The sequence below is a fragment of the Aricia agestis genome, chromosome 11 (genome assembly GCF_905147365.1).
Source record: "Aricia agestis chromosome 11, ilAriAges1.1, whole genome shotgun sequence".
Lineage (NCBI taxonomy): Eukaryota > Metazoa > Arthropoda > Insecta > Lepidoptera > Lycaenidae > Aricia > Aricia agestis.
Window position 1 is genome coordinate 3,161,480 of NC_056416.1, and position 25,765 is coordinate 3,187,244.

Below are 25,765 nucleotides of genomic sequence, written 5' to 3' on the forward strand. Positions count from 1 at the left end.
TTACAGTTAAGGTAAGTCACCAACATTTACAGATAAGGTGACGCCGCGTTAAAGTAAAAAACCGTATTGGATATGTTTTAGATTGCTTGTTTTCTATGAGAGGCCGGCCCGGCCTCTCATAGAAAACAAGAAATGAAACAGCAAGAAATGGAAAGGGCGTAAGCGACAAAATGGTTTTTGTCGCGTAATTTAAAAACCATAAATATATTTCATATAAGCTATGGGCAAATTAAAGTGTATGCTTGAACAAATTTTGGAAGCTTAAATCACTCTCCTCTGTTGGCAAAATTAGAATCCCTTTTTTACAGATGTCTTTTTGATTGATCATTCTGTGTTATAAAAGTTGACCAATCGTGTTATACTATGGGTAATTCAAAGACAAAGACATGATGAATACTGATAATGAACTTTAATTTCTTAGATTTAGTCATTGCTGAGAAAAATCGATATCGCTACAGCCAAATTTTCAAGGCGTCGCGCGTCGCTTCTTGGTTTTATCTTTGGTTTTATTTAACCAAAGATTAACTTTGGTTGGCTGATGGTAAAATGATCTTAGAGCGCTTGAAAAATCCAATTACTGTGTACTGTGTATGTAATATGTATGTTTGAATGTAACATGGAGGAAATTTATGCATAGGCCATCTGCCTATACATCAATTTACCTACGTAGTTTGGTCAAGTTATGTCAAACCAAGCCGACAGATCACGACTTACATTGAATTGACATAATCCGTCATTCCATTGAATTGACATAATTCGTCAATCCGTGAATTGACACAGGTCCGTCAACTGCCTCTAGGAATCAAATTCTTCGATGGTACCATCGAGGAAATTGATGCATAGACAGATGTCGGACCTACACCATATTTTGGCCGAGTAATTCAATGTTAGTCGTGATCTGTCGATTGAGTTTGGCATACCTTGGTTAATCAACCTCCTTTATAGTATGTACCTTTTTGGTACTGACTTTTTAAATAAAAAATCAATAAAACCGCCACGCCGGTTTAATAAAACCGGCTTACATTTTGATAAAATGATCCTCGTGACTTCGGAAGGAATAAAAATTTTGTAAAAAAAATTAAACGTTAATTATTACGACCTAGTACCTACTTACAAGTTAAAAAGCAATATGCAATAAAATATTATAGTTACTATGTAAACATAGTCATATGACATATCTATAGCGAAACGAGAATTAAAGGAAATTTTGAATTTTTTTTAGGAACTCATCGCCGGATTCCACGGTAAATTTTACCAGTGGTGAAAACTTGGACGGAAATAGAAGTGTCAGTCACGTTTATAAGGTATGTTTTGGTCCACTTCCGCCTACCAGGGTTAAGCATCAACGTTTGTCAATAGTCAACAAAGAGAATATAATCACTACGAATAGTCAATACCATGCCTTATCTTTCATCAATACCTATGAAGAATGAGAGAATATGAAATTTAATTCATCTTTAACTTTTTGTAAAAATATGTGGTAAAAATGAACATTAGACAGACGTAACATGTAGAAATTGTATATATAGTTTGAGACTCATAATAATAATTTTGACGTTGATACTAAATGATATATTAATACGTGGGAGAGCCATGCTTCGGCACGAATGGGCCGGCTCGACCGGATAAATACCACGTTCTCACAGAAAACCGGCGTGAAACAGCACTTGCGCTGTGTTTCGCCGAGTGAGTGAGTTTACCGGAGGCCCAATCCCCTAACCCCTACCCTATTCCCTTCCCTACCCTCAACTATTCCCTTCCCTTCCCTTCCCTACCCTCCCCTATTACCCTATTCCCTCTTAAAAGGACGGCAACGCACTTGCAGCTCTTCTGATGCTGCGAGTGTCCATGGGCGACGGAAGTTGCTTTCCATCAGGTGACCCGTTTGCTCGTTTGCCCCCTTATTTCATAAAAATATATATACAGGGTGTAACAAAAATAAGTGATAATACTTTAGGGTGTGTACGTGTTCCTTGTAGAGACTTCACTGTGAAAGTAGCAGCGCTGAAAGACGAAAAAAAATTGTCACTTTTGTATGGGCAAGGGCCCGAGCGTCGTAGTCGTCGTAGTAGGGGAGCCCTAGATTTTTTTTTTATTACTATCAAGCAAATTTTTGTGAGTAGCTTCATTTTGATAAGGCGAACAACATTTTTATTTGCGAAAAATCTCGAAAGTGGTAGCTAACAGAGATAGAAAGGATTTCATACTTTGAATTGATGGTCCTAAAATATGGACTGTTTTATTTGTAGGACAATGTTACTCTTAAATTAAATGACTATTGGTCTATCAATATACAAAAAATCAGCTCGTTAGGGTTTCGTTATAGGGTTCTGTAATCAACAAAACTTGGGTGGACTACTGAACCCTAAAACGGAACCCTAACAAGCTGATTTTTAATAATATATTGATAGGTCAATAGTTAAATTATTTAAGAGTAATATTGTCCTACAAATAGAACAATCCATATTTTAGGACCATCAAGTCAAACGAAATCCTTTCTATCTATAGCTACCACTTTCAAATTATTCGCAGATAAAAATGTTGTTGGACTTTTTAGTAAATTTGCTTGATAGTAATAAAAAAATTGTTCTAGGGCTCCCGTACTATAACTATTTTTTAACTGAAAAACTTTAATTTACAGATCCAAAATAACGGTAGAACGAATTGGGTTGGGGTCGAATGTAAAGTAACTCTACCAAAGGTGAAATACGCGACGTACCAAATATTCTTCGTAAGTACCTTTTTGTGGTCTTTGATTTCACGTTGGCCTATGATGGACGACAATTAATTACATTCGTAATATTTGCCATGATTACTAACAAGCAACCATTAAAACTCCACGTGGAGAGGAGGCTTTAAAGGGCCGCTTGCATTAATAAAGCAAAAAATCGATAGACCGAGATAAGGGTCTTGTTACACCTACCGATAAGGCTGCGTTTCCACCAGAGATGTGTTGAGAGGAATTGTGTGTTTTTGAGAACCAATAGAATCGCTTCATTGACGTGACCTCGCTCAGCGTAGTGATTCTATAGGATCTCAAAAACACACTCTTCGCAACACATCTCTGGTGGAAACGCAGCCTTAGAATGGCGAGACAGTGCTCTCGGCTTTGACTGATCGACAGCACTGTCTCGGTGTGTGTAATCAAGCTCTTAAACGCATTACCGATTCAGCCGAGCCTAAGGCTACATTTCCACCAGAGATGTGTTTGCGAGGAATGTGTTTTTAAGATCCAATAGCATCGCGTCGGCGCGTTGAGAGATGTCATGGCAAGCTCACGTCAATGAAGCGATTCTATTGGTTCTCAAAAACACATTCCTCGCAACCCGTCTCTGGTGGAAACGCGACCTAATTATAATAAAAATCATTAATCTCTCAATTTTACGTTTTTCAGCAAAGCGACGGTACAAGTAGGAACTGGCCTATAGACGATGCGACCTGGAGGACAGAAGGGTTGATGGGGTCAGAGAAGTCAGAGGAGTCAGGGTCTGTGGTGTGCGACATAGGTAACGTGTTCAGAGGGCAATCGACCTCGGTGTACGTTAACATCAAAGTTGCACCTCATTTGTTGGGTAAGCAGACAGTACCTTAATCGATACCAATATTATAAACTAGATGACGCCCGCAACTCCGTTGCGCCAAAACTCGTTTATCACGTGGGAACCGTACATTTTTCCGGGATAAAAACTATCCTATGCCCTTTCCCGGGACTCAAACTATCTCCATGCCAAATTTCAGCAAAATCGGTTCAGCGGTTAGAGCGCGAAGAGGTAACAGACAGACAGACACACTTTCTCATTTATAATATTAGTATGGAAGTATGGATACGAAAGTGTGTCTGTCTGTTACTTCTTCAAGTCTGTCTGTCCGTCTGTCTGTCTGTTACATCTTCACGCCCAATGAACCGATTTCGCTGAAAGGTATGGAGGTACTTTGAGTCCCGGGAAAGGACATAGGATACTTTTTATCCCGGAAAAATGTACGGTTCCCCGCGATATACGAATTTTGATGCAGCGGAATTGCGGGCATCATCTAGCAAGTTATATTACTGCAGTGTTAACGCTAGAGGAGCACCAGCAACTGCAGACAAAGAGTTTTGTTTGGCAACGTTTCTGTAAATATTCTGATATGACCAATTCTGGATTTATAAATAGGTCATATAGGCCGCGGCCTAGGGGCATCAGGGCATCAGCGTCCTATGAACGCGCAGATGTTGTAGGGGGCCGCGGTAATAAAGTGGCCTACACTCATTTAAAAACAAGATATGACTTGTATAATGTATAGCATGTCGTATTTTGGTCGGATTGTTTACCTACTGTATGTGCTAGTACCACGAAACTAAAATTAGCTTCATGGCTAGTACACTATCTCTTGCGAGCTTTGCGTCATCTTATATTGCACTATCAATATTTACATTTCAGGATTGGTGAAGAAGACGAATGAAACTCGGACGCTAACAACAAGTCTACAGTTGCTACTAAAAGGTGATATAGTACCAGACGTTATCCAAAGGTAATATTATATAGAAAATCCTCTTAAAATCGAATCTGCTACCGCTTATTGTCTATACCGCTTTTGATGGGTATAGACCAGGTATGGCGAAAATTTTCGTTCAAATTGCCATTTTTCTAAAGAAATCTTAGTGGGATCACAGACGTGCCATGAAATAATATTATTTTCCTCTATGATTCCAATACATATTTAGAGATTTGGTAAACCGGTGTGTATCAAATAGTGTATGTCTGTCTGTCTGCTCAGCAAATCGCTGAGCCGATTTGCTGAAATTAGGTATGGATATACCGTAAAATTTTCCGGGACAAAAAGGGCGTTTGTACACTACACGGAATTTTACCGTCCGGCGTTCATAACTTTCACGTTTGCCATATAAATAAGGTAGGAAATCGAGATGCCGCGCCGCGCCGGATGGTAAAATTCCGTGTAGTGCACAAACGCCCAAAGTGTCGTTTGTCCAGGACATTTTTCGGTCCGGGTTTGAGTGTTGGATGCTTTTTGTCACGGAAAAATGTACACGTGTTCACGCGCGATAAAATAATTTTTAAGATATTGCCATTTTAATCATAATCATCATGATGGACGTCATCGTGGGTTGCCAACGCCACCCACGTTGACGTCAACAGATGCGCCATATTGCATTTTTTTGCATCGACAGCTGAGGGGCTAATCAAAAATATTTATTTACCAGGGTGACTACGACGTTCCAACTGAAGTATGCGACAGTGGCTCTGTGGATAATCATATTGTCGGTGATCGTGGGCCTGCTCCTGCTGTTGCTTATTGCGTATGCCCTGTACAAGGTGAGGAATTGGTCCTTTAGACAAGGCGTTCCTTTCATCGCTTCGTTATAGAATCGCCGATCAAAATGCGTGGAATTGACGTCATAAGCGTTCGATAATATGACGTTGACGTTCGACTCGTGTAATGTCAATTCCATACATTTTTATAGGCGATTCTATAAAGAAGTGATAGAGAAAACGTCTTGGCTAGAGGCTCTGTTCTGTTGCGAGTTGTATTTTAAGCAAAACGACATTCGAAGTTCGAGAATCGCGTCCCTGAATTGTAGAATTTTTATATTTTCACTTTTTTTTTCAGTGTGGATTCTTGCGGCGGCAGAAAAAGGCTCGGCTGCAGCGACTACGGAGATCTGTCTACAGACAGTCCATGGTGATCCATATCAATATAATAATTAATGCGAAAGTGTGTCTGTCGGTCTGTCTATCGATTTTTTTGAAAATTGGTGTAAGTACTTTGAATCCCGAGAAAGGACATAGTATACTTTTAATCTTGGTAAAATGTACGGTTCCCGTTAGATATTACAAATTTTGGCGCAATTGAGTTGTGGGCGTCATCTATTTCGTTATAAATTATAATGCAAAAAAATTTAGAATGATGATTTTACTCGAGCATTTCTTTTGGGAAATTGAGAAGATCATCATTAATAATACTCGTAACTGGCAATTTACCTAATTAAGCCACTATAGAAATATACATTTTATCAATTCTGTGCTTCAGTGATTTCAATTTTTTTTCTTTTATATCCACTCTGACGTAGTCGTAATGTTTCTGTCTAACCTACGCAGCGATAAACAGTGCCGAATTTATATTTTTATTATGAGTGTAAGGCACTTTATTTCTTTAAATTTAAATCTGTCGACCCCGTAGGCCGCGGCCTATAACGGCCTATTTCCGGACCTGGCAATAAGTACGTGTCAGTTTACAGTACAAGATGAGTGTCTGTTTGTTTACTAGTTTTTGGGTATTCTCTGGGGCCAGACTGACAGGGGCAAGCAAGAGCACTGGTTTTTTTGGAGTAAAAATTAAAAATTAATATATAAACAACCTAAAGAGATAAAACCTACTAAAAACCCACTACTAAAACGCTTATAGTAACAAATTTGCGGTTACTTTCCCATTGCAGAGTGCTGCAATGGGAAAGTAACCGCGAATTTGTTATTTTTGCCGCTATGCCATCTATTTTTGTTTTATTCATCACAATGAATAAAACAAAAATAGACGGCATTTTTAACAAACTACGTATAGGTAGTATGCGCAACAAAGGTTCTAACTGATGTCGCTAACCTGAAACTATGTTTTATAATTTACTAAACATGTGCTGCCACATGCTCTTGCACGTTCCCTTTAGTTTATGTCAGTTAATTTGGGTAAAAACTTGGGTGCCTCTTCACAATGGTCCATGCTGGCCCACTACAACCCATTGCCATTGTGTAGAGGGGGTAATGGTGTATGATGGCGGACAAATTCCAGACGTGACGCGCAATGGCGTGGCCTGCACTGGGCCATTGTGGGCCATTGTGTACTGGCTACTTTATATTTATTTTAATTATTACTTTTCAGGTTAGGACCAGGCATAGATCTCGAAGCGCGACAGGAGATTCTGCTAACCTGGTCTCTTCCGAGGAGCAGCAGCAGAAAGAACAAGAACAAACCGCAGAATAAACATTAAGAATTAAGATCAATTATTAAGTTTACTTTTACATTAAAATTCTTCGGTATTCGATTCAAATTGCTTTTATTCCTCTAAGACTGTAGCACCGCGAGAAAATTAATCATGTGTTCATGTTCATCAAGTGTTGTGATGAAGTTGCCTGCCTGTAACTTCATCACAACACTTATGTAGGTAAATACTAAATACCTATTATTACAAAGAAGACTTTCACATTTTCTTCTGATTCTTTGCTCCTATTGGTGGCAGCGTCATTTTATGTAGTCTAAAGCCTTCCTCGATGAATGAACTATCCAACATAAAAATAATTTTGAAGTCGCGTGTTTTCTGAGATTAGCCCAAACAAACAATCAAACTCTTCAGCTTTATGACATTAATAAAAATATATTAATTTATTACACAATAACCAATACGGTTTTACTAAGGGTCGTTCCACAACGGATGCTGGTATAGGTCTTCTTTGTAGCATATTTGAAGCTTGGGAGGAGTCACAGGATGCCTTAGGTATTTTTTGTGACCTCTCTAAGGCATTTGACTGTGTCGAGCATGCTACTTTAGTCAAAAAATTGCACCACTATGGCATAAGGGACTCAGCACTCAGCCTTTTGACTTCTTACCTCAAAAATAGGACTCAAAGGGTTGAAGTTAATAGTAAAAGATCCAATGGGACCAAAATAGAATTAGGTGTACCACAGGGATCCATTTTAGGACCATTTCTTTTTCTCATCTACATTAATGACTTACCTTATCTAGTTAAGGATAATGAGATAGTACTTTTTGCTGATGACACTTCACTTATTTTTAAAGTGAAGCGACGGCAGTCAAATTACGACGAGGTAAATAGTGCTCTCTCAAAAATAGTACATTGGTTTAATGTTAATAACTTACTTTTAAACTCTAAGAAAACCAAATGTTTAAAATTTACTTTGCCCAATGTTAGGCAAGTTCAAACCAATTTACTATTAAATGATGAGAAAATGAATTTGGTGGACTCCACTATATTCTTAGGCATTACATTAGATAGTAAATTACAGTGGGGTCCTCATATTGCTAATCTTGCAGGTAAGCTCAGTTCTGCAGCATATGCAGTCAGAAAAATTAGGGAAATTTCTGATGAAGACACGGCAAGACTAGTTTATTTTAGTTATTTTCACAGTAGAATGTCTTATGGTATCCTTTTATGGGGAAACGCTGCCGACATCAATACAATTTTTGTGCTGCAGAAGCGAGCTATACGCTCAATTTATAAAATGTCAGCTTTTGAATCTCTGAGAGAAAAGTTTAAAGAAATTGGTATTCTAACTGTTGCTTCTCAATACATTTTGGATAATGTATTGTATGTTAGAAAGAATTTAACTAAATTTAAAACTAAAAGTGATAGTCACGGTAGAAACACTAGAAATAGGCACAAGCTGGAAATACCAGTGATCAGACTTAGCAAAATAAGTAAATCTTTTAAAGGTCAATGTATACGCCTTTACAATAAAATCCCGGAAAACGTTCAAAATCTATCAATTAATAAATTTAAAAAAATTATTAAAGAACGATTGTGTGCCAAAGCCTACTATACGGTCAAAGATTTCCTAAACGATAGCACATCTTGGGAGTAGGATGGCTGCTTGCAAGGCTGCTTCTACATTTATTATATGTGACTTACAATTGTGTATTCATATTGTATAGATTAAGTTATTTACATTGTAAATTTTATTTTTTTAAAAGACAAATTTTCCACTTTTTTACTAAAAAGTGGCCCCGTGCGAGTTTCTTACGCCGGTTCTTCTCGCCGGGTTAGTTCCCGAACCGGTGGTAGGCAACATGTAGTTCAACATTCTGAAAATATTTGATTCAAATTTATTCAGAAATAAAACAATTTTTATAATATATTTTTTTTATGAAATAAGGGGGCAAACGAGCAAACGGGTCACCTGATGGAAAGCAACTTCCGTCGCCCATGGACACTCGCAGCATCAGAAGAGCTGCATGTGCGTTGCCGGCCTTTTAAGAGGGAATAGGGTAATAGGGGAGGGTAGGGAAAGGAAGGGAATAGGGGAGGGTAGGAAAGGGAAAATAGAGTAGGGGATTGGGCCTCCGGTAAACTTACTCACTCGGCGAAACACAGCGCAAGCGCTGTTTCACGCCGGTTTTCTGTGAGAACGTGGTATTTATCCGGTCGAGCCGGCCCATTCGTGCCGAAGCATGGCTCTCCCACGTATAAATCTGTATAATATTATACTATAATTACTTATAGAGATATTGTTACGGTACATGGTATACGGACACGTGGTGCCATCTAGCGACAAACCAGCGAAACTTACCGAGGGAGCATAGGCAACATAAATCATACTCGAACCTTCTAGAAAAGTCCAACATTTTTGTTTACGTGTTTACCGGTTTATTTTGTTTACGTGTTAACGCGTTTAGTTGTTTACTTTTATTGTGGTACATGCTCGAGCCTCCTAGAAAGTTCCCACGGTTGTTTACTTGTTTACGTGAATCGGGAACTTTCTGGAATTCGTCTCGCCATATAAAAAGCCGCAGGTAGACGGCCCGGTAGTTTAGTTCGATCTGAGCGATCTTCGAGGCGATTTCGGAGTGACAACAAGTGATCAATAGTGAGTGAACCAGTGAAACCTGCGACTTGGCTACGACCTAGGACAGTGATAGTGCTTAGTGATTGGACCTAGTGATTAGTGTTTGGACTTAGTGCTAAGTGTTGTGACCTAGCGTGTGCTTGTGTGACCTGGACTTAGTGAATAAAGTCTTCAAGAGAGTCACCAGGTCTTTCTCTCCAAATTCGAGGATTTGGAGAGAAAGACCTGGTGACTCTCTTAAAAAATATAAATCCGGCCATGCTAGTGAGTCGTGATAAACACAAATATTATTGTGGAGTGATTCATACGCGAAGAGTCGCGGGTTGCAGTTAGTACATTAATAAAACATTCTTTGAACTCTTCTTATCGAATGCTCGGATATATAAAACAACTCGTACGATGGACACGAATCAGAGCAAAGCTACAAATTGGTTTAAAATGTTGTTCAAGAAAATATGTCTAGATTGCGTGGACATTATTTTAATTTGTTTGACCCTTTTTATTGGTAAGTACTTTTACCATTTTTTATTCGCCTATCAGAAAGTAGAATTTGGTCACGTTGTACAAAGCTGTCTTCCTCTTTCAAACGTATCCGATAAAGTGACCTTTTTTATGTTACAAGTCTGCTGTCTCCACTTTCGAACGATATTTCAAGCGTATCTGATAAGTGAAAGACGCAACCGTGGCCGGCTTAGGAAAAGATGGCGCGATGAGCCGGAGGCCTTTGCCCAGCAGTGGGATAGTCATATGCAAACCAAAAAAAACTGATAAGGCCATAAGGGCCTTATCCTATAAATATTTTAATTATATACCTCACATACAGGCGCAGGCGCGCAGTTTCGGTCGGATTACACATACAGCAAGCATACTAACGCCTACTACAAGTTCCACATAGAGAGCGCGTCGAACGCCCGAGCCTCGGACGTCTGCGAGGCAGAGGGCTCCAAACTCATGGTGGTGACGTCACCAAGAGACCTGGATGTAGCCCACGGCATGCTGAAGGTTTACCCCGACCTGGACGGCAAAGCCTGGATCGCCACCGATGGGAAAGAACATCCTGACGAAGACGAAGACTATAGTGATTATGATAGTGTTGAACCGCTATTGACATTGGTATCTCAAGGACGTGAGTTGATCGCTATAGGAAAATAAGAATTTCCATTCAGAATTCCGTGAGACCAGCGCACACGTTCGTTTTTTTCACGGGCGAATACGCCAGTACCTGTAATTGCGCTTGAAACGTACTTGCAGAATTCCTTCCGTTCGGAAGAAAGCTAACGTGTGCGTCAATTAATGTATTTTCTACTGATTCCATGCATTCGGAATTCGGAAAAGCACGATATTTTGACAATTAACAATAATAATCATCTGTACTGTTGTGAATGGGCCTTCAGGGTGCAATTGCATTTGAGAAGCGTTAGAATCGCTTTATTTGACTGACGTATTCCTCGCAAAGCAGCCGGTGGAACGTAGCCTTATAATGAAGCTATTAATAAATTATTCTTTATATGTCTACAACTCTTTCTTATCTACAGCACACGCTTTACGTTTCAGGCATTATGAGTGGCACCAAGTGTAATGTGCTGACGAGGGACGGAGAGGTGAGGACTGCTCACTGCATCACCCGCCATCCGTTTGTCTGCAAGACTGACGCTAGCGACGTCCAATATGACCCATACTGCAAGATCTACGTTAAAGGTATCGTAGTAATAGGTTCTGAAATTGAACAGGAGAAAGAGTAGCAACCAGCTACTCCTTCACGCATTAACTCACCTAGACCACAGAATATATATTAGTAGTACCAACAGAAGTCCAACTCGTGAAACCCGTTTAAAAAAATAACAACTCTTGCTGCGATACTATAAAGTCCAAATTCCGACCGCGCAGTGCTAGGTGCCTACAATTATATTTGCCTACATGTGCGCTCTCTTTCTATCGCGTAAGAGGTACCATTTCTGACGAAATCAAGATTGTCACCTTTTAGAAAATAAAATAATCTTCTTTTAATTACTATAGCTACAAATAGCAAACTTTTTTATAGTAATAATCAAATTTTAGTAACACAACGTATATTTTATAATAGTTTTATATTCGATTATAGTGTAGGAGCTGGTCAGGATTTTTTTACAACTTAAACATAGTAACTTGTGTTTATTTATGTGTAGTATGCGGTTTGTTTGTAACAAATTGGTTTATTTGCTGTTTGTGTATTTTTTTTTGTATTTTAAAGTCTTAAATTACTTTATTGAAATATTTCTTTGACTTTTTTCAATTGTTCATATTTATCAGATTAATAATGATTCTGTCACAGCGGTTAAATCAGTACGTAGATATATGCGACAAAAAAATCTTGCGCGCGCGTCACCGCTCGCTTGTGAGTCCCTTGTGATCTGCCCCTTTAAAGGGGTACTTATAGTTCGATACCTAAACGCGCGAGTGGGACAGGCCTGCCTAGACGTAAAATTTTGTTTAAAGAAAGGAAGAGTAAAGGTAGGAAAAGTAAGGGTGTTACCGAGAAATGTATAGGTTAACTTTATTTTGTGTGTTCAGGCTACCGATACTTTGACGCCCAGAAAAGTTGCTACAAAGTACCCAAGTACGCTGCCTCGTGGAACGAAGCGTACAGCTACTGCCAGGCTGAGGGAGGGCATTTGGTGGTAGTCAACTCCGTAGCCGAGCAGCAGGTTGTCAGGAACCTGACGAAGGTCGCGAGGGCTGTAGGCAGCGAAGTGCCCTGGTTCTACTTTGTCGGAGTACGAGCTCAGAAACCAAAGGAAGGCGGGACTCCAGACTTCAGGACAATACTGAGTAAGACTTGATACTCACATCAAAGATCTCGAGATATAATGCACTAAGTGATACATAATATACATCTATACATAATATCGATGAAATTTATTTATTATAGACAGTTGGCGGAATAGCTAACTAGATAACGTGAAAGTTCTCTTAGGTCTACGAATAATAAAAACTATCTTAGGTATACAAAGGCAATACTGCTAAAGGCGTCTCAAATCATAAACGTGTTCTTAATTATTATTTACTTCACATGAACTGCCATCTTGAGGTTCTGCACGTTCCGTTATTCGCTTTTCTACAGTTCACGGCATTGGTGTGCTAAGCCCTAAGCGATCCGATTTATTTATAGACCACTATTTTTTTTCTCTTCAGAGAAGAGCCTGCGCAGCAGCAGGCGCTCGCCGGCGGAGTCGTGGTGTAGGCTCACGCGATACCGCGGCCCGCCCAAGGCGCATAGAGGAGTACCGCCGAGTTTTTAGTGGGTAGGGGCTGCGTCCACCGCATCTTTCGGACGCAGCAGAGACCCACATACTTGCGGATAGGACCGCCATCCCCCGCAAGATGCTTAAAAGCATTTTCTCGGCGCAAAAAAAAAAAAAGGCTCCTTACAGACGAACGGCAATTGTTGACGGCACGCGTCGACAGCTGCAGTTGTATCTGCCATTGGCATGTTCCGTTCGTCTGCTATAATCCTTATGTTTCTGACTTTTTTTTTCAGACCAAACCTTACCGGAAGCAGGGTTTAACACGTGGTGTACAGGCGAGCCCAACAACAGTGACGGCAACCAGTACTGCGGGACCATACTCACTTTTGACGGAAAATTTAACGACGAGGACTGCACCAAGACTCTGGGCTTCGTATGTGAAAAGGAGCTTTAGAAGCCCGCCCTATCTGTATAATGTATTTGCGGAGTTAGCCATTCCAGAAGATTATTTTTATAAGATTGTATCATGTAAGCTAAATCAACTATCACAGAAATGTATTGATAGGCATATTATGTCGGATCTGCGTAATTTGGGTTGTGACGAAGATTACGGCTATTATTAAGCCAATTATGGCTGCGTTTCCTGGTGGAAAAAAGTGGAAGCTGCGTTGCGAGGAATGTGTTTTGTGAAAATGAAGATTCAATAGAACCACTGCGCTAATCGAGATCAGGCAAAGGAATTGACGCTATTGTTTCTCAAAATTTCATCGCAGTACAGCTTTTGTGAAAAAGGCTGCGTTTAAAGGATATCTGGAAATAAAACACATATTTAATTATGCCGTTTATTCTTACAATGACTGGCTGAGTTCTTAGCCACTATGCCTCCGCTACGCTACCTGCCGCACGGATACTACAACTGACACGTCCATTACAATACATTATGTACACAAAATTGACACAAAATTAGTGAAAAATATTGTATTATAATCAGTATAACACTGAAGCCAATTTGTACCAATGTAGGTTACAGTAATCGTGGATTCCTGCCCTTCTTTGTTTCTTTTAACAATAGATTAGCCATTAGATAAATAAGCCAGACTGGCGAAAAAGGGACAAAAAGTTATCAATGTAGTTTTCGATTTAGGAAAAAAATTAAAACATGTAGACTGGTCGAAATGCCTTTAGTCTGTGCCTGATTTTCATCATCGTCGACGTGGTATGACGTAATCTAATCAGGTCTTTAGATATTTTGACCATAGTCTGTCGACTATCGACTAGCAGCTAAAGTGCACAGTAAGTGGACTTTAGCTGCTATTAAACAATACATATTTCTAATAGAATTTTATAAATTATATTTCTAAAATAATGAGTATAGACTTCTTCTATTACCTGGACTGTTCTTAAGTTGTACTATCCGTGCGGCGTTCAATATAACATTACATTTGGCAGTCCGCAAGGTAAAATGCAAGTGACGCCGCGAACACGTATCAAATATATTTACACCGAGCGTTCACGCGGCCGTACTATGACAGTCGCAAAGCAAACTAAGCCCCGATAGACGATGGAACTGTACAGTTTAGCCTCAGTAGATATCAAAAGTTGAGTGTGTGGTGTTTTTGAAAACACACAGACAAGGTTTAAGCGCCATTAGCGCATTTCTGCTCTCTTAATCTATCTAAAATTACGCGTATGTGTGCGTGCACCTGATTTCGGTCTTAAGTTTTAGTATTAGGTCTCTACTGTATATTACTTAAGCTGTGTAACATACACAATACAGTTTAACTGCGTTTACAATATATCGTGGTCTACATTATCTGTTCTGCGGCCGAACTGTGCAGTTCCATCGTGTGGGGTAAGTGATAAGTCGTAAGTGGGTTACGATAATACAGCCATTTCGTTAAATCTAAATGAAAAACTTAGAAACGCTATCAGTGCCGCCTACTATGTACAATGGTAAAGTAAAATTAACACGGATACCGCAACATGTTACAGGCAGTACAATAACATCGGTAAACATGAAACTTTCCAGTTTTATTATGACAGCGTTTTCATCATCCAATATCGTACCGATATCGACGCAATAATACTAACGCAAGAGAAAGCAAAATATTACATCTAAAATTAGACGATCAAGTTTCTAGCTATTGTAGGTATTATATAAGCATTTTTTACATATTGTTGCAGTACCCTTACATTTTTTTGTTTTTCAAATAATATTTTTTATTAGGACACAAAATTAAACTAAGGTCTTTACATTAAGTATTTACATGGACTCCGTTATGTGCCTCCGAATTCGAGTGTGCTTATTCTAAGTTGACTCGTCTTACACTTAGAGAAAGTAAGGGAACTTATACTAGTGTGCTAAGTCTTACGAACAATACGAGATCTCTGAAAGTCTGGATACTCAACATTTACAAAAAAGCATTAATTTTTGGGACGTTGTCGTTTATTTACATGTTATGAAAATTCTAAATATTGATTCTTGTCTATTTCGATATGAATACTACAAGAAAGCCCACTGCACCAGTCTGGATTATAAGTAATCGTTTGTTAAAAATCAAGCCTTCTCCTTCATAAATACGAGACGAGAAAGAACATGTTATTCAATCCACGATCAATTTAATCCCAATTGGCGCAGGGAGCCTTACTGTGCTTCTTTAGTATGATTCTTGTTGTAGTACTCATACGGTTGAACTATTTTACAAGTTGTATCACGTCGAGCGACAAGGGACATCCAATAATTACGCCTAACGGATCACAGTGACAGTTTTCTGAGTTAAGGCAAGGTGGGGTCTGTCGAGCCCGGCTCATATTCCATACAAGTCTTTGGATCAGAAAAAAAACTAACCTTTTTTTCTGTAACCAAACGAAAGAATTACGTATTTTGAACACAATAAAATAAGTATTACACATTTTTTTAACTAGTCATAACCATATTTACCCAAAATTAAACTAAGACTGCAACGCAAGATTTCTAAACTTGTATGAAATATTAAGCGGGATTTTTTGTACAATATTAGCCTGTGTTGTGTACTATTGGGTATTGGTGTCTTTTATACCTAAAATAAAACCTACATAAACGAGTGAGATAGCTGAATACAATTGAGTATCAAAACTACTTTAGCTGTTACCCAGGTTAAGGTCTGGTCACACTCGGACTAAAACTAGTACAGTCAGCATAAAAATATTTACAAGTGTCTAAAACTATCGGGACTAAAACTATTCCCAACAGTACACGACCAGGCGCCTACGTGCGGACTTACAAACGGCCTATATCCCATACTAGAATTACTCTACTTATTTACAGTTTTTTTTTTAACTTTTATATAGCTTTGAACTACCGTTAAGGCTACGTCTGACACGCACACAGTTTCCTATGCTATAGACATGTTAGCGTGCTATAGCTACGACTACAAACAATATGAGACATTAATTTTGAAACTACGACGCGGCGACTAGAAATAAGAAGCACGTCTGTCATGAAAAGCGTCCACAAATGCGTAGAGGGCGCTGAAGTCACTGAGGCGACACTAGCGCCACTCTATCTTAAAGAGAGCCTCCTTAATTTGAACAGAGGGCGCTGGAGTCGCTACTACTAGCGCCATGCGGCGACAGAAGGTACTTTTTGCCTTTGCGACAGCAGCGCCACTGTGGATACTTTCGGAACTTCCTATTTCTAGTCTCTGCTACACGGCCGAATCACGCACACTAACACACCGGTACAATATCTATAAATGCTCGAATTTAACATGTTTATACTCACTATACGTCACGCGGACTCGGCGTGGCCTGGCCAAATCATGCCATGACCATTGGCCTAGCCATGTCACGTCGCGGCCAGGCCACTCCGAGCCCCACTACATTACTGAGATTTTAATTTTTCTAATCGGTAAATTATCAATAACCTAACCTAAGTGTTCAGTCGATGTTGATGCTTATGTGTACAGACGGAAAGTGTTGGCACACATATGGAAACGCAATACACGTTGCTAAATTAAAATTATGCGTATTGCAACATTATTGCTCGCTATGACGTACAATCAGGCACACACAAAACTATTCACACCTCCCTACAAGCAAAACTATAGCATATCCACTTCGTTGTATCATTAAAGGTGAGACCGCACTACGCGACACGACACTTCACTTTCTGACAAACTTTTTATACGCCAGTTTCACGTTTATATAACGTCAGTTCTGTGGAAAGTGAAGCGTCACGTAGTGCGATCTCACCTTAAGCGTCATTTACACTCAGCCTAAAAAAGTATTCTGACTTGTTGTCAAATTGTTTATTTACAGAGGAAAATCTCTGGTAACCGAGTGAGTGTAAATGAGCTTGCTACGCATTGAATTATAGTCATTTTACATCCTTGTCTAAAGCAATTTAATGCGCAGCGTCCATTTCTTTCCTTTACAATCCATTTTGAACTCTCTCCGTACATCTAAATGTATACGTATACGATAAAACTAAGGAACTTAACTAGTTATAGTAAGTAATGAGAATAAATTGGAAATATTTGGTAGCAACGTCATTTGACTTCTTGTCTAAAGAAACTTACACGCATTTGTTTTTTTTTCGAAACTAAGCATATTTCAAAAATTCTTGCGAATTAATGAGTATAATAATTAATGATCTTAAGTAAAGGAAAAATATTGAGCGGCGGTACAATATGCTACATTGAAAGACGGTAATAATAATTATTGTGATAAAACGGTACAGTCAACAAAATATTGTCATTGTCAATTTGTAAAAATTAAAACTAAAAACTAAGGATTTGTGTTGACTGTACTAAACGTCGAGGCACAAAGCAACGACTCACAATACAAATAAAAACTTATAATAACTATGTACAGACATTATATAGAAGATATTAAGAAATATTCGCGTTAACATTTAGAATAAATGACAAAATTTTAGCCAATTACAATTTAGTGACAAACATTTAAAACAATCATTGAATTAGACATATTTTACACGAAAATTTATTTGAGACAAAATAAAACTTCGCATAGATGGCGCTATACAGCATTCCAATTTCAAAATATTTGGGCAAGATGCCATTACAATTTTTGAAATTAAATACTTCAAAAATGGCGAGCACGCCAGTACAATTTATTTCCATTAAACTCAACTAATACTATAGTCTCTAATTTTGGCCTGTACGGCATTACAATTTTTAAAATCAGAATACATATTACACACATCGCCAAGACGCCATATTATAGAGAGACACGACTTAGGATGAACGTAGATGGCGCCACTTTGTGTCATTAGTCTTGTTGTTTTGTATGAATTAGGGAAGATGCAATATTTTGAGCATTGAGTAATTTTGTTTAATAAAAGATTATTATTATAAAATAAATTGAATGACGTGTAGTTTAATAATGCCAGGCTTAAACCGATTGTTTGAATTTCGAAGCGAAACGGAAAGTGACGTCACTTATAGTCTGTCAAAAAAGTGAAGAAATTAAAAAGTGGCAACATCGTAGTGTCATCCCTTTTAAATCAATCTAAGAAATAAGGGATGACACCACGGTGTTGCCACTTTTTAATTTCTTCACTTTTTTGACAGACTATATTTTGTCATTTAGGTTTATATTGCAAATTCAAATAAAGAATTTTTGCAACAATGAACTGTTGAAAAGACTGGAGTGACGTCACTGGATGGATAGTGCGACTTGTTTAATCACAGTCACAGAATTGCGAAACATATTATTCATCTTCCCTATTCTTAACCACGTTCATCCTGAGCCGTTTCACATTCAAAATTAGAACTAAAAATCTGGCCGTCACTCCCTTGTTAACTAGATCGCGGCCAGGCTCGTTGCCGGCTACGGCTCGCGTCGGGCGCGTCATTCCCACTGGTGCGGCGACGGCGGCAGCTCCGAGGGGTGCGCGACTGTGGAGCTGCAAGCGGCCGTTAGTCGCGCAACTACCCACACCCACGCTAGCTGCATGTTGGATTTGGTTAGATTAGATCCTCTACAGCAGAACTCAACCTTATACGGGCCACATATATCGGTCTGGGAGTCGCGGACCGCAACCGATTTTTTTCCGAATTTTATTAAAATTATGTTTTTCAAAGCAGTTAAAGGATGCGTTTCCACCGGCGCGGAGCTGCGTTGCGAGGAATGTGTTTTTGAGAACCAATAGAATCGATTCATTTGCCTGAGCTCGCTAAACGCAGCGGTTGTATTGGTTCTCAAAAACACATTCCTCGCAACGCCTCTCAGGTGAAAACGCAGCCTAAAAGTGGAAAAAAATTAACACTTTCAAGACGATTTTATACTATTGCCGGTGGGCGTGAAATTCTAAATGGTTTAACTTCACGAATGCCGAAGACAAAGTCCCGGCCGTATGCGGCCCGCGGGCCGCAGGTTGAGTATAGCTGCTCTACAGCTAAATCTAGACTAGCCAGGCTCGGTTTGGACGAGCCATATGAAAGCTATTGGGCCAGCGCTATAGTATTCGATGGACTCCAAATCCAACATACGAGCTATTCGACCATGCATGATAATAAAAGACCTTACAGCAAACCGCATCACAAACTACTTCTACCGTCGACCAAACCCGGAGTCTACGCATGCACTACTCAGACAACCACAGCATTCAAATTGCTCGCTATCTCTTTCTAAAGAACGAGACGACAATATAATTACCATTATATTATGATAGAAATTTCTACTGCTTCTTTGGAATAAATCTGGATTTCGAATAGTTTCTTTTGGTGACTGGATATGAATAAGTCAAGAGTGTCCCGCTTGTGTTACAAATCGTGGACATGTTCCCCTATGTTTGACGGGTGATAAACCAATCAGTAACCAGTTGTTAGTAATAAACATTACTAACTACTATTTTTTAAATATTACCCTTTATTTAAACGTGCAAAGGTACTAAACAGTGAAATGTAGTGGGACCATCATTTGGGAGTACAATGGACCTATAGCATTAACGATTATCCCCTAAAAAATGGATATCTTTACCAGTCACCTATACTACTAAATAACAACCGAATTTATTGCATGCATTGCAACCGAACCGATTGACTCTATCCAACGATCAACCCTTTTGAAATTACGAACGACAACCGTTCGGGAAGGCACCCCTTTTTTTTTAATTTAACTTAAACATTTTTTCCTTAAGTTGGTCACCCTATCTTATGACAAGGCGGCCATTTTGTTTATTCATTAGGGTTGTCAAAAGTGCCTTATCGAACGGTGTCCCGCGCTATATCGATGCACAACACAAGTAGAGCGTGCAAATTGCGCTTACGTCGGGTCTAGGCGGCGCATAAAAATATCACGGGCGTTAACAGTAGAATTTTTGCCGCAGTCTTGAAAGGGGAACAGACTTTTGCTTTCGAACTGGTTCTAGGGCTGCCGCAAAAAGAAAAAAGCAGGTTAAAAACGAAACCACCATTTCAAGAGGGTTGATGATAGCTCGACTTGCGGTGGCTTGCGCTCGGAAGCGAAAGAAAAAAAGAGGTCAAAAAACCCATGCACAACTCGGGCTAGCAAAATCCCGAAGGCAAAGGCGATACGGTTCCTACGCAAATACTACGGGAAGGAAGCGGGTCGGGACGACATAGGCTAACTTCTGCGACCACCTTAGACTTTTCTAGACATTTAGGACTTTCTAGACGTTTCTAGACCGTTCTAGACTTCGGATTTGTAAACAGTGACACTGACGTGCACACACAAACACCGTGCCACAAATTGTGATGACTATTTGCTTTAGTCTTATTTATTATCATTGGACGTATGGACAACAATGTTTACTAAAGTTTATTACAAAGTTGAATCATAGTGTTGTAAAATTATCGATAGAATGTTGTCGATACGTTGAAAGAGCGTGGTCCAATATGGGTGCGGGGTGGTCGCTATACTTTATGTGATGTCTACAGATATTGACCGATCAAAACTAAAAATCTACTGACAAAACTGACGTCATCAAACTACTTGAAATTTCCAATTTGTAGGTTATAATGTCAAAAGTATAAATTTTAATTTTTAGGTTATATTTTTATCAAATCGTAAATTTAACGGCAAATCGAGTGTGAAACATTGATCGGCCAGCACTGTAAGCACCATTGTTACGTATCGCAAAGAAATCACCTAGTGTCGGTTGGTTGCGGTTGCGGTTGGTGGCGGCGCCTTACCTTGCGAAGCTCTTGAACGCCGCGGACTGCGGGTTGATACAGAGCGGTACGCGCGAAGTCTGCAGCTGCTCAGCTATGAACTTGTGTATTTCCTCTGTAATATATGGGGAGAAGGTAAGTATGAGGTTTTTGGAATCTTGGATAGGTTTTTTATCGATAGTCGATAGTGATGTGGCGAACATCACTAAAATAATGCTTTGTACATTTGTAGACTTGGCTTAAAAGTTTTTTGTTTTAAGCCAAGCAATCTTTGGTATCTTTTCGTGAGACATACATTACCTCAGTAGTCACGAAGCATGTACAGATTCGCAAACAAATTTGTCATTCACATGAAAGTATATCGTGCTGTCGTGATACATGTAATTGAGATAGCAATATTTTTCTTTTGATTGACAGAGACGAGCGAAAAATCAATCTGAATTTTTTATGATGTATAATAAAATCAAACAGGTATTACCTTTAACCTGATGCACACTCGTGAGCTTTCTCTCCCAGGCGTCATGGAAAGCGTGCGGGGCATTAGGTTCGAGGTCGGGCGAGTAGTGTCGCGCGGCCGGCGGCGCGCTGTAGCAGCACTTGCACATACACGAGTGGTAGCGGAGACGCCCCTCCTCCAGGTACGGGTGGGCCAGTGCGTCGACTACCGAGATGCGCTTCATCGGGTCGAATACTAGCATCTGGAAAAATAAGAGTGAGTGGAGTTTTAAAAGGTTGTGGATGAAGATGAATATTTATTATTAAAGTCTAAAGTTATTTGCCTAGAAGATAATTGAATCTTTGTCAGTTACATGTCGGATAGGAGGATATATTTATGTGCCATTCACTCTCTGTAGTGACATGTTTACATGATGGGAGTGTTAGTTCTGATTTTGTCCACGCTTCCAAGTACATATTTTTGATGTTTGATTGCTGTTATAATGCATCTAAATTCTAACTCAAATGTGTTCTTTTCCTCTCCTTCTTACGGAGAGCGTCTAGACTCAATATTTCTGTCTCTTTCTATCTGTGCACGGCGCATGTGTGCGTACGACAACTATGTCTATCGCTGTCTAACACGCGCGCGGACGTACCTGTGTGAGCAGGTGCACGGCCTCGTACGTGGTCTGCACGGAGAGCGTGTAGAGCGCGGCGAGCGCGGGGTGGCGGGGCGCGCGGCGCAGCATGTGTGCGCGTGCGCAGTATGTCTATCTCTGTCTAACACGCGCGCGGACGTACCTGTGCGAGCAGGTGCACGGCCTCGTGCGTGGCCTGCACGGAGAGCGTGTAGAGCGCGGCGAGCGCAGGGGGGCGGGGCGCGCGGCGCAGCATGTGTGCGCGTGCGCCGGCGCAGGCGTGCCGCATGTCTTCCAGTGACGGCGTACCCAGCAACTCCGTGATGAGCTCCAGCTAAAACGAAATTCATGAGAGTTGAGCAAAGTTTTTGTTAAATGAGTTACATAAAATTCTTCTGATACTTATATTTGTCATAAACTTCTTCATGAAAATCTATCTTGGTTTAAGTTTACCATCGGTACCGTACCTGCTGCACGGGGCTCTGCGCCTGGAACAGTATGCGGCGGCCGAGCAGCTCGCCGAAGATGCAGCCCACCGACCACACGTCCACCGCCGCCGTGTAGTGGTTCGCGCCCATCAGGATCTCCGGAGCTCTGGAATGAGAGGCAGAAGTGGGTGGATACATGGAGTTTAATTACAAAATATTATGTTCATGGAAATTCTTAAGAATACTTTAAAAGTCGTTCGATCGCAGGTTCTTGAAAATCTATTGTTTACGCGGTCGAAATTCACCGCTTGGGAGTTGATAGGTTAATGTTTAATCGAGCTCGACTCGACTGTCTCACAAGAAAGATGATGACGCATCGGATGGGCCAAGCATCGGCTCTGTGTCTCATCCCTTGCCGAAAGAAACTGCTCTAGCGATAGCCATTAACTTGGGTCCCTCAAACACTTTTGAGTAGCTGTTTTAGTTTTAACGAAACCAGCCACATATTATATCCACTAAGAGTAAAATGGGTTTTAAGGTTCTCGTCTGAAACACATTGACATTTTATGTTTACAGTAATGAGGGCTATAATACGAAGCCTGTATTTTGTTCATTAACAGAACACAAAACTAACTTTAATCCACCTGCAATTAGTAATTCCGAAAGCCGTGCGGACGATATCGCGCCTCGCAGACAAACCGCACGGCGACACGGCCCGCTTTCGCAACCGCGGTCGCATGAGTTTACAATAACTAAACATTCACCCGTAGGTACGGAATATTCGAGGGTTTTTTCTTTTCGATAGGTTTTTTCCGTCGCCCATGGACACTCGCAGCATCAGAAGAGCTGCAGGTGCGTTGCCGGCCTTTTAAGAAGGAATAGGGTAATAACTAATAGGGGATCAGGTATGGGAAGGGAATAGGGGAGGGTAGGGGAGGGAATAGGGTAGGGGATTGGGCCTCCGGTAAACTCACTCACTCGGCGAAACACAGCGCAAGCGCTGTTTCACGCCGGTTTTCTGTGAGAACGTGGTATTTCTCCGGTCGAACCGGCCCTTCGTGCCGAAGCATGGCTCTCCCACCTTTAATGTCTATTTTGACATTTTTATTTCTTTGACACTGATCATATACAGTACTATCCAATGGAATTGCATTAAGCACATACCTACATCGACTAAAGTCACCAAACCAATTCAAATTCAAAAGGGTTTCTTCGTTTTAGCACTGTATTACATCATTCAATTAAACATCTAACGGCCGTTCCCAATATTTGATCTATCTCTGGTTTTGCCCTACTAGAGATAGGAATAGCTCACATTAGACATATTATATCAATTGTGAGCTATTCCTATCTCTATTATATTTTATTATCTGTATCCAACTAATGTATTAAGGTAATACTTATATAGAGCTTGTCTAACTTTAAATGACGCGCCCCACCACTGCATCAGTTGATATAAATGAGAAATTTGGTACTGTAAATACAAGAGGGGGGCACGTCATTTTAAAGTTGACGAGCTCTAACTGATTGTAGTACCATCAGACGGGCTTGATATCAACGACCGAATTATGTAGATCCGCCATCTGCCTACGAATCAATTTCCTCGATGGTACATAAAACCGTATACCAACAGATATTAGATAACTATTAGTTTTCAGCTCTATATTTCCCAGCGGCGTAGTATAAATCAGCGAATAACAGCGTTATTGGAGTCAATTTGTGTTGGCGTTATTGGTCATATCGTGCTATAGCGAACTACACCCGTGAGAACTATTCTGTTATAGTGCGCTCATAGTTAATGCCGCAGTTGGGACCACATCTTCAAATGCCTAAGCAATATTGCAAGCATTTGATACATTATTAAAATCTAATAAGTACCTAATAATAGAAGTATCTACTCACAGTCTGGCACCCCTATAAGTTATTATCTAACCCCCTTACTAATAAACGCTGTATAAGCATTGAATAGTTATACATAATATATATGTTTTGTCTTCTTCAATCTAATTAAAAATGTCACTTGTGTGACAGGAACAAAACACTGTATAACTATTCAAAGCTAAAAGTTATATTATACAACGTTTATTAGTAAGGGGGTATATATATATATATAAAATTATCGTGTCACAATGTTAGTTACCGTACTCCTCCCAAACCGCTTTACTAATTTTTACCAAACTTTATACGCATATTCAGCAGGTCTGAGAATCGGCTACTGGCTACTTTTTATATTGATAGGTGCATTTGTTGAATAAATAATAGTTAATTATTACAACTCGAGGCTGACGGCGACCATTGTTGGACGATAGCGATGGACGTTGCCATGGTGCCATTCTTATTTAGTCACTTCAATAATATAATATGGGCGAAATACCTTAGCAAATTACGTTGCCGGGACAGCTAGTAATATCTAGTTAAAAGTTAGTATGGATTTTTCTGTTTAACGATTGTCTATGTTACCAGAAGACGAAGCTGCTAGTTTACTTGGGAAAAACTCGACGTTCATCTATCCCATTTTCAGCTCTATTAGAGTTTATACAGAGTTCAATTTTCTTTGCAGTTTATCCGCTCGCAGAGCCAAGCATTTACACAGAGTTTTATTTTCTGCACTGTTTATTTCCTCCCAGATAGAAAGAGATAGCTACCTGTAATACTGCGTGACGACCTCCTGCGTCATGTTCTTTGTCACATCCGGCTCCTCAACCCTCGCCAGACCGAAGTCGCAGATCTTGAGGACGCAGTTGCTGTTCACCAGCAGGTTTCCGGGCTTGATATCGCGGTGCAGGATGCGGGCGGAGTGCAGGTACTTCAGACCTGGAAGAAGAGAAAAAATTTTGTTAAAAATATATTGCCAGATTAAAAAATGTTGGATTGCACTGGAAAAAGGTTGGACAGCCCTGAAAACAAGGTTGGGCAACATTTAAAAAAGTTTTGGCAGCCCTGATAAAAGTTGGGCAGCCCTGACAAAGAAGTTGAAAGCTGAATAATAATTGCGCAGCACTGAAACAAGTTTGGCAGCCCTGAACCAAAGTTGTGAGCAGATAAAGGTTGGACTTGCAATATTAAAAAATTGAAAGATTTCCCCAAACATCTTTACTAGACAGCTGCACGCACTCATACACCTGATTTTAGGAAACACTGGACATAACAGTCTTAAGAGTCTATTACAATCCAAAATATTTGTTTCTTAGTCTTCTCCTCTTCATCTTCATGTATTTTGTACAGCAATTTAAGTCTGTCTTAAGACTGTCGTGTCCCAAGTGTGAAGTGAGCTCTAGACCTAAATACGTAAGTTTTGAGAAATTCTACTGCGATCATTTTGAGTGAAG

At 39.9% G+C, this 25,765-nt stretch overlaps 3 protein-coding genes and 1 long non-coding RNA gene across 11 annotated transcripts in view; 3 read left to right on the top strand and 1 right to left on the bottom strand.

Annotated features, from left to right (window-relative positions):
* The window catches only part of LOC121731839 (integrin alpha-PS4-like), a 44,517-nt gene extending 37,522 nt beyond the window's left edge, over nucleotides 1–6,995 (top strand). For both annotated transcript variants that reach the window (XM_042121504.1, XM_042121503.1), the window contains exons 19-25: nucleotides 1,223–1,304; nucleotides 2,642–2,731; nucleotides 3,395–3,572; nucleotides 4,422–4,512; nucleotides 5,204–5,315; nucleotides 5,611–5,682; nucleotides 6,874–6,995. In XM_042121504.1, coding sequence (XP_041977438.1) covers nucleotides 1,223–1,304; nucleotides 2,642–2,731; nucleotides 3,395–3,572; nucleotides 4,422–4,512; nucleotides 5,204–5,315; nucleotides 5,611–5,682; nucleotides 6,874–6,975 — 727 coding nt within the window. In that variant the 3' untranslated portion in view covers nucleotides 6,976–6,995. The remainder of the gene's footprint in view (nucleotides 1–1,222; nucleotides 1,305–2,641; nucleotides 2,732–3,394; nucleotides 3,573–4,421; nucleotides 4,513–5,203; nucleotides 5,316–5,610; nucleotides 5,683–6,873) is intronic.
* Nucleotides 6,996–10,011: 3,016 nt separating this feature from the next.
* LOC121731838 (secretory phospholipase A2 receptor-like) lies at nucleotides 10,012–13,618 on the top strand. Its single transcript, XM_042121502.1, has 5 exons — nucleotides 10,012–10,078; nucleotides 10,397–10,699; nucleotides 11,128–11,271; nucleotides 12,124–12,381; nucleotides 13,091–13,618. Exons 1-5 carry the CDS (start codon nucleotides 10,012–10,014, stop codon nucleotides 13,249–13,251), a joined length of 933 nt encoding a protein of 310 aa, XP_041977436.1. The 3' UTR covers nucleotides 13,252–13,618.
* Nucleotides 13,619–13,808: 190 nt separating this feature from the next.
* Nucleotides 13,809–15,252, top strand: LOC121732124. The gene is made up of 2 exons (XR_006036326.1): nucleotides 13,809–13,916; nucleotides 15,220–15,252. It is a non-coding gene; the product is annotated as an uncharacterized LOC121732124 (long non-coding RNA).
* Nucleotides 15,253–18,564: 3,312 nt separating this feature from the next.
* The window catches only part of LOC121732122 (serine/threonine-protein kinase NLK), a 146,722-nt gene continuing 139,521 nt past the window's right edge, over nucleotides 18,565–25,765 (bottom strand). Inside the window, exons 5-11 of one of the 7 annotated variants that reach the window (XM_042121918.1) lie at nucleotides 25,082–25,250; nucleotides 22,476–22,602; nucleotides 22,172–22,342; nucleotides 21,414–21,633; nucleotides 20,957–21,050; nucleotides 20,071–20,174; nucleotides 18,618–18,705 (exon numbers count right to left, since the gene is read on the bottom strand). In XM_042121918.1, the coding sequence (XP_041977852.1) occupies nucleotides 20,078–20,174; nucleotides 20,957–21,050; nucleotides 21,414–21,633; nucleotides 22,172–22,342; nucleotides 22,476–22,602; nucleotides 25,082–25,250 (878 nt within the window). In that variant the 3' untranslated portion in view covers nucleotides 18,618–18,705; nucleotides 20,071–20,077. The other 6 variants (XM_042121919.1, XM_042121922.1, XM_042121921.1 and 3 more) reach the window with 6 other exon arrangements.

Bases quoted from the DNA above. Each gene is read 5' to 3' on its own strand.
- LOC121731838 (XM_042121502.1), top strand. From the start codon at position 10,012: ATGTTGTTCAAGAAAATATGTCTAGATTGCGTGGACATTATTTTAATT. The intron at 10,079-10,396 runs GTAAGTACTTTT...CCTCACATACAG, and splicing joins TTGTTTGACCCTTTTTATTG to GCGCAGGCGCGCAGTTTCGG. The intron at 11,272-12,123 runs GTATCGTAGTAA...TTGTGTGTTCAG, and splicing joins CTGCAAGATCTACGTTAAAG to GCTACCGATACTTTGACGCC.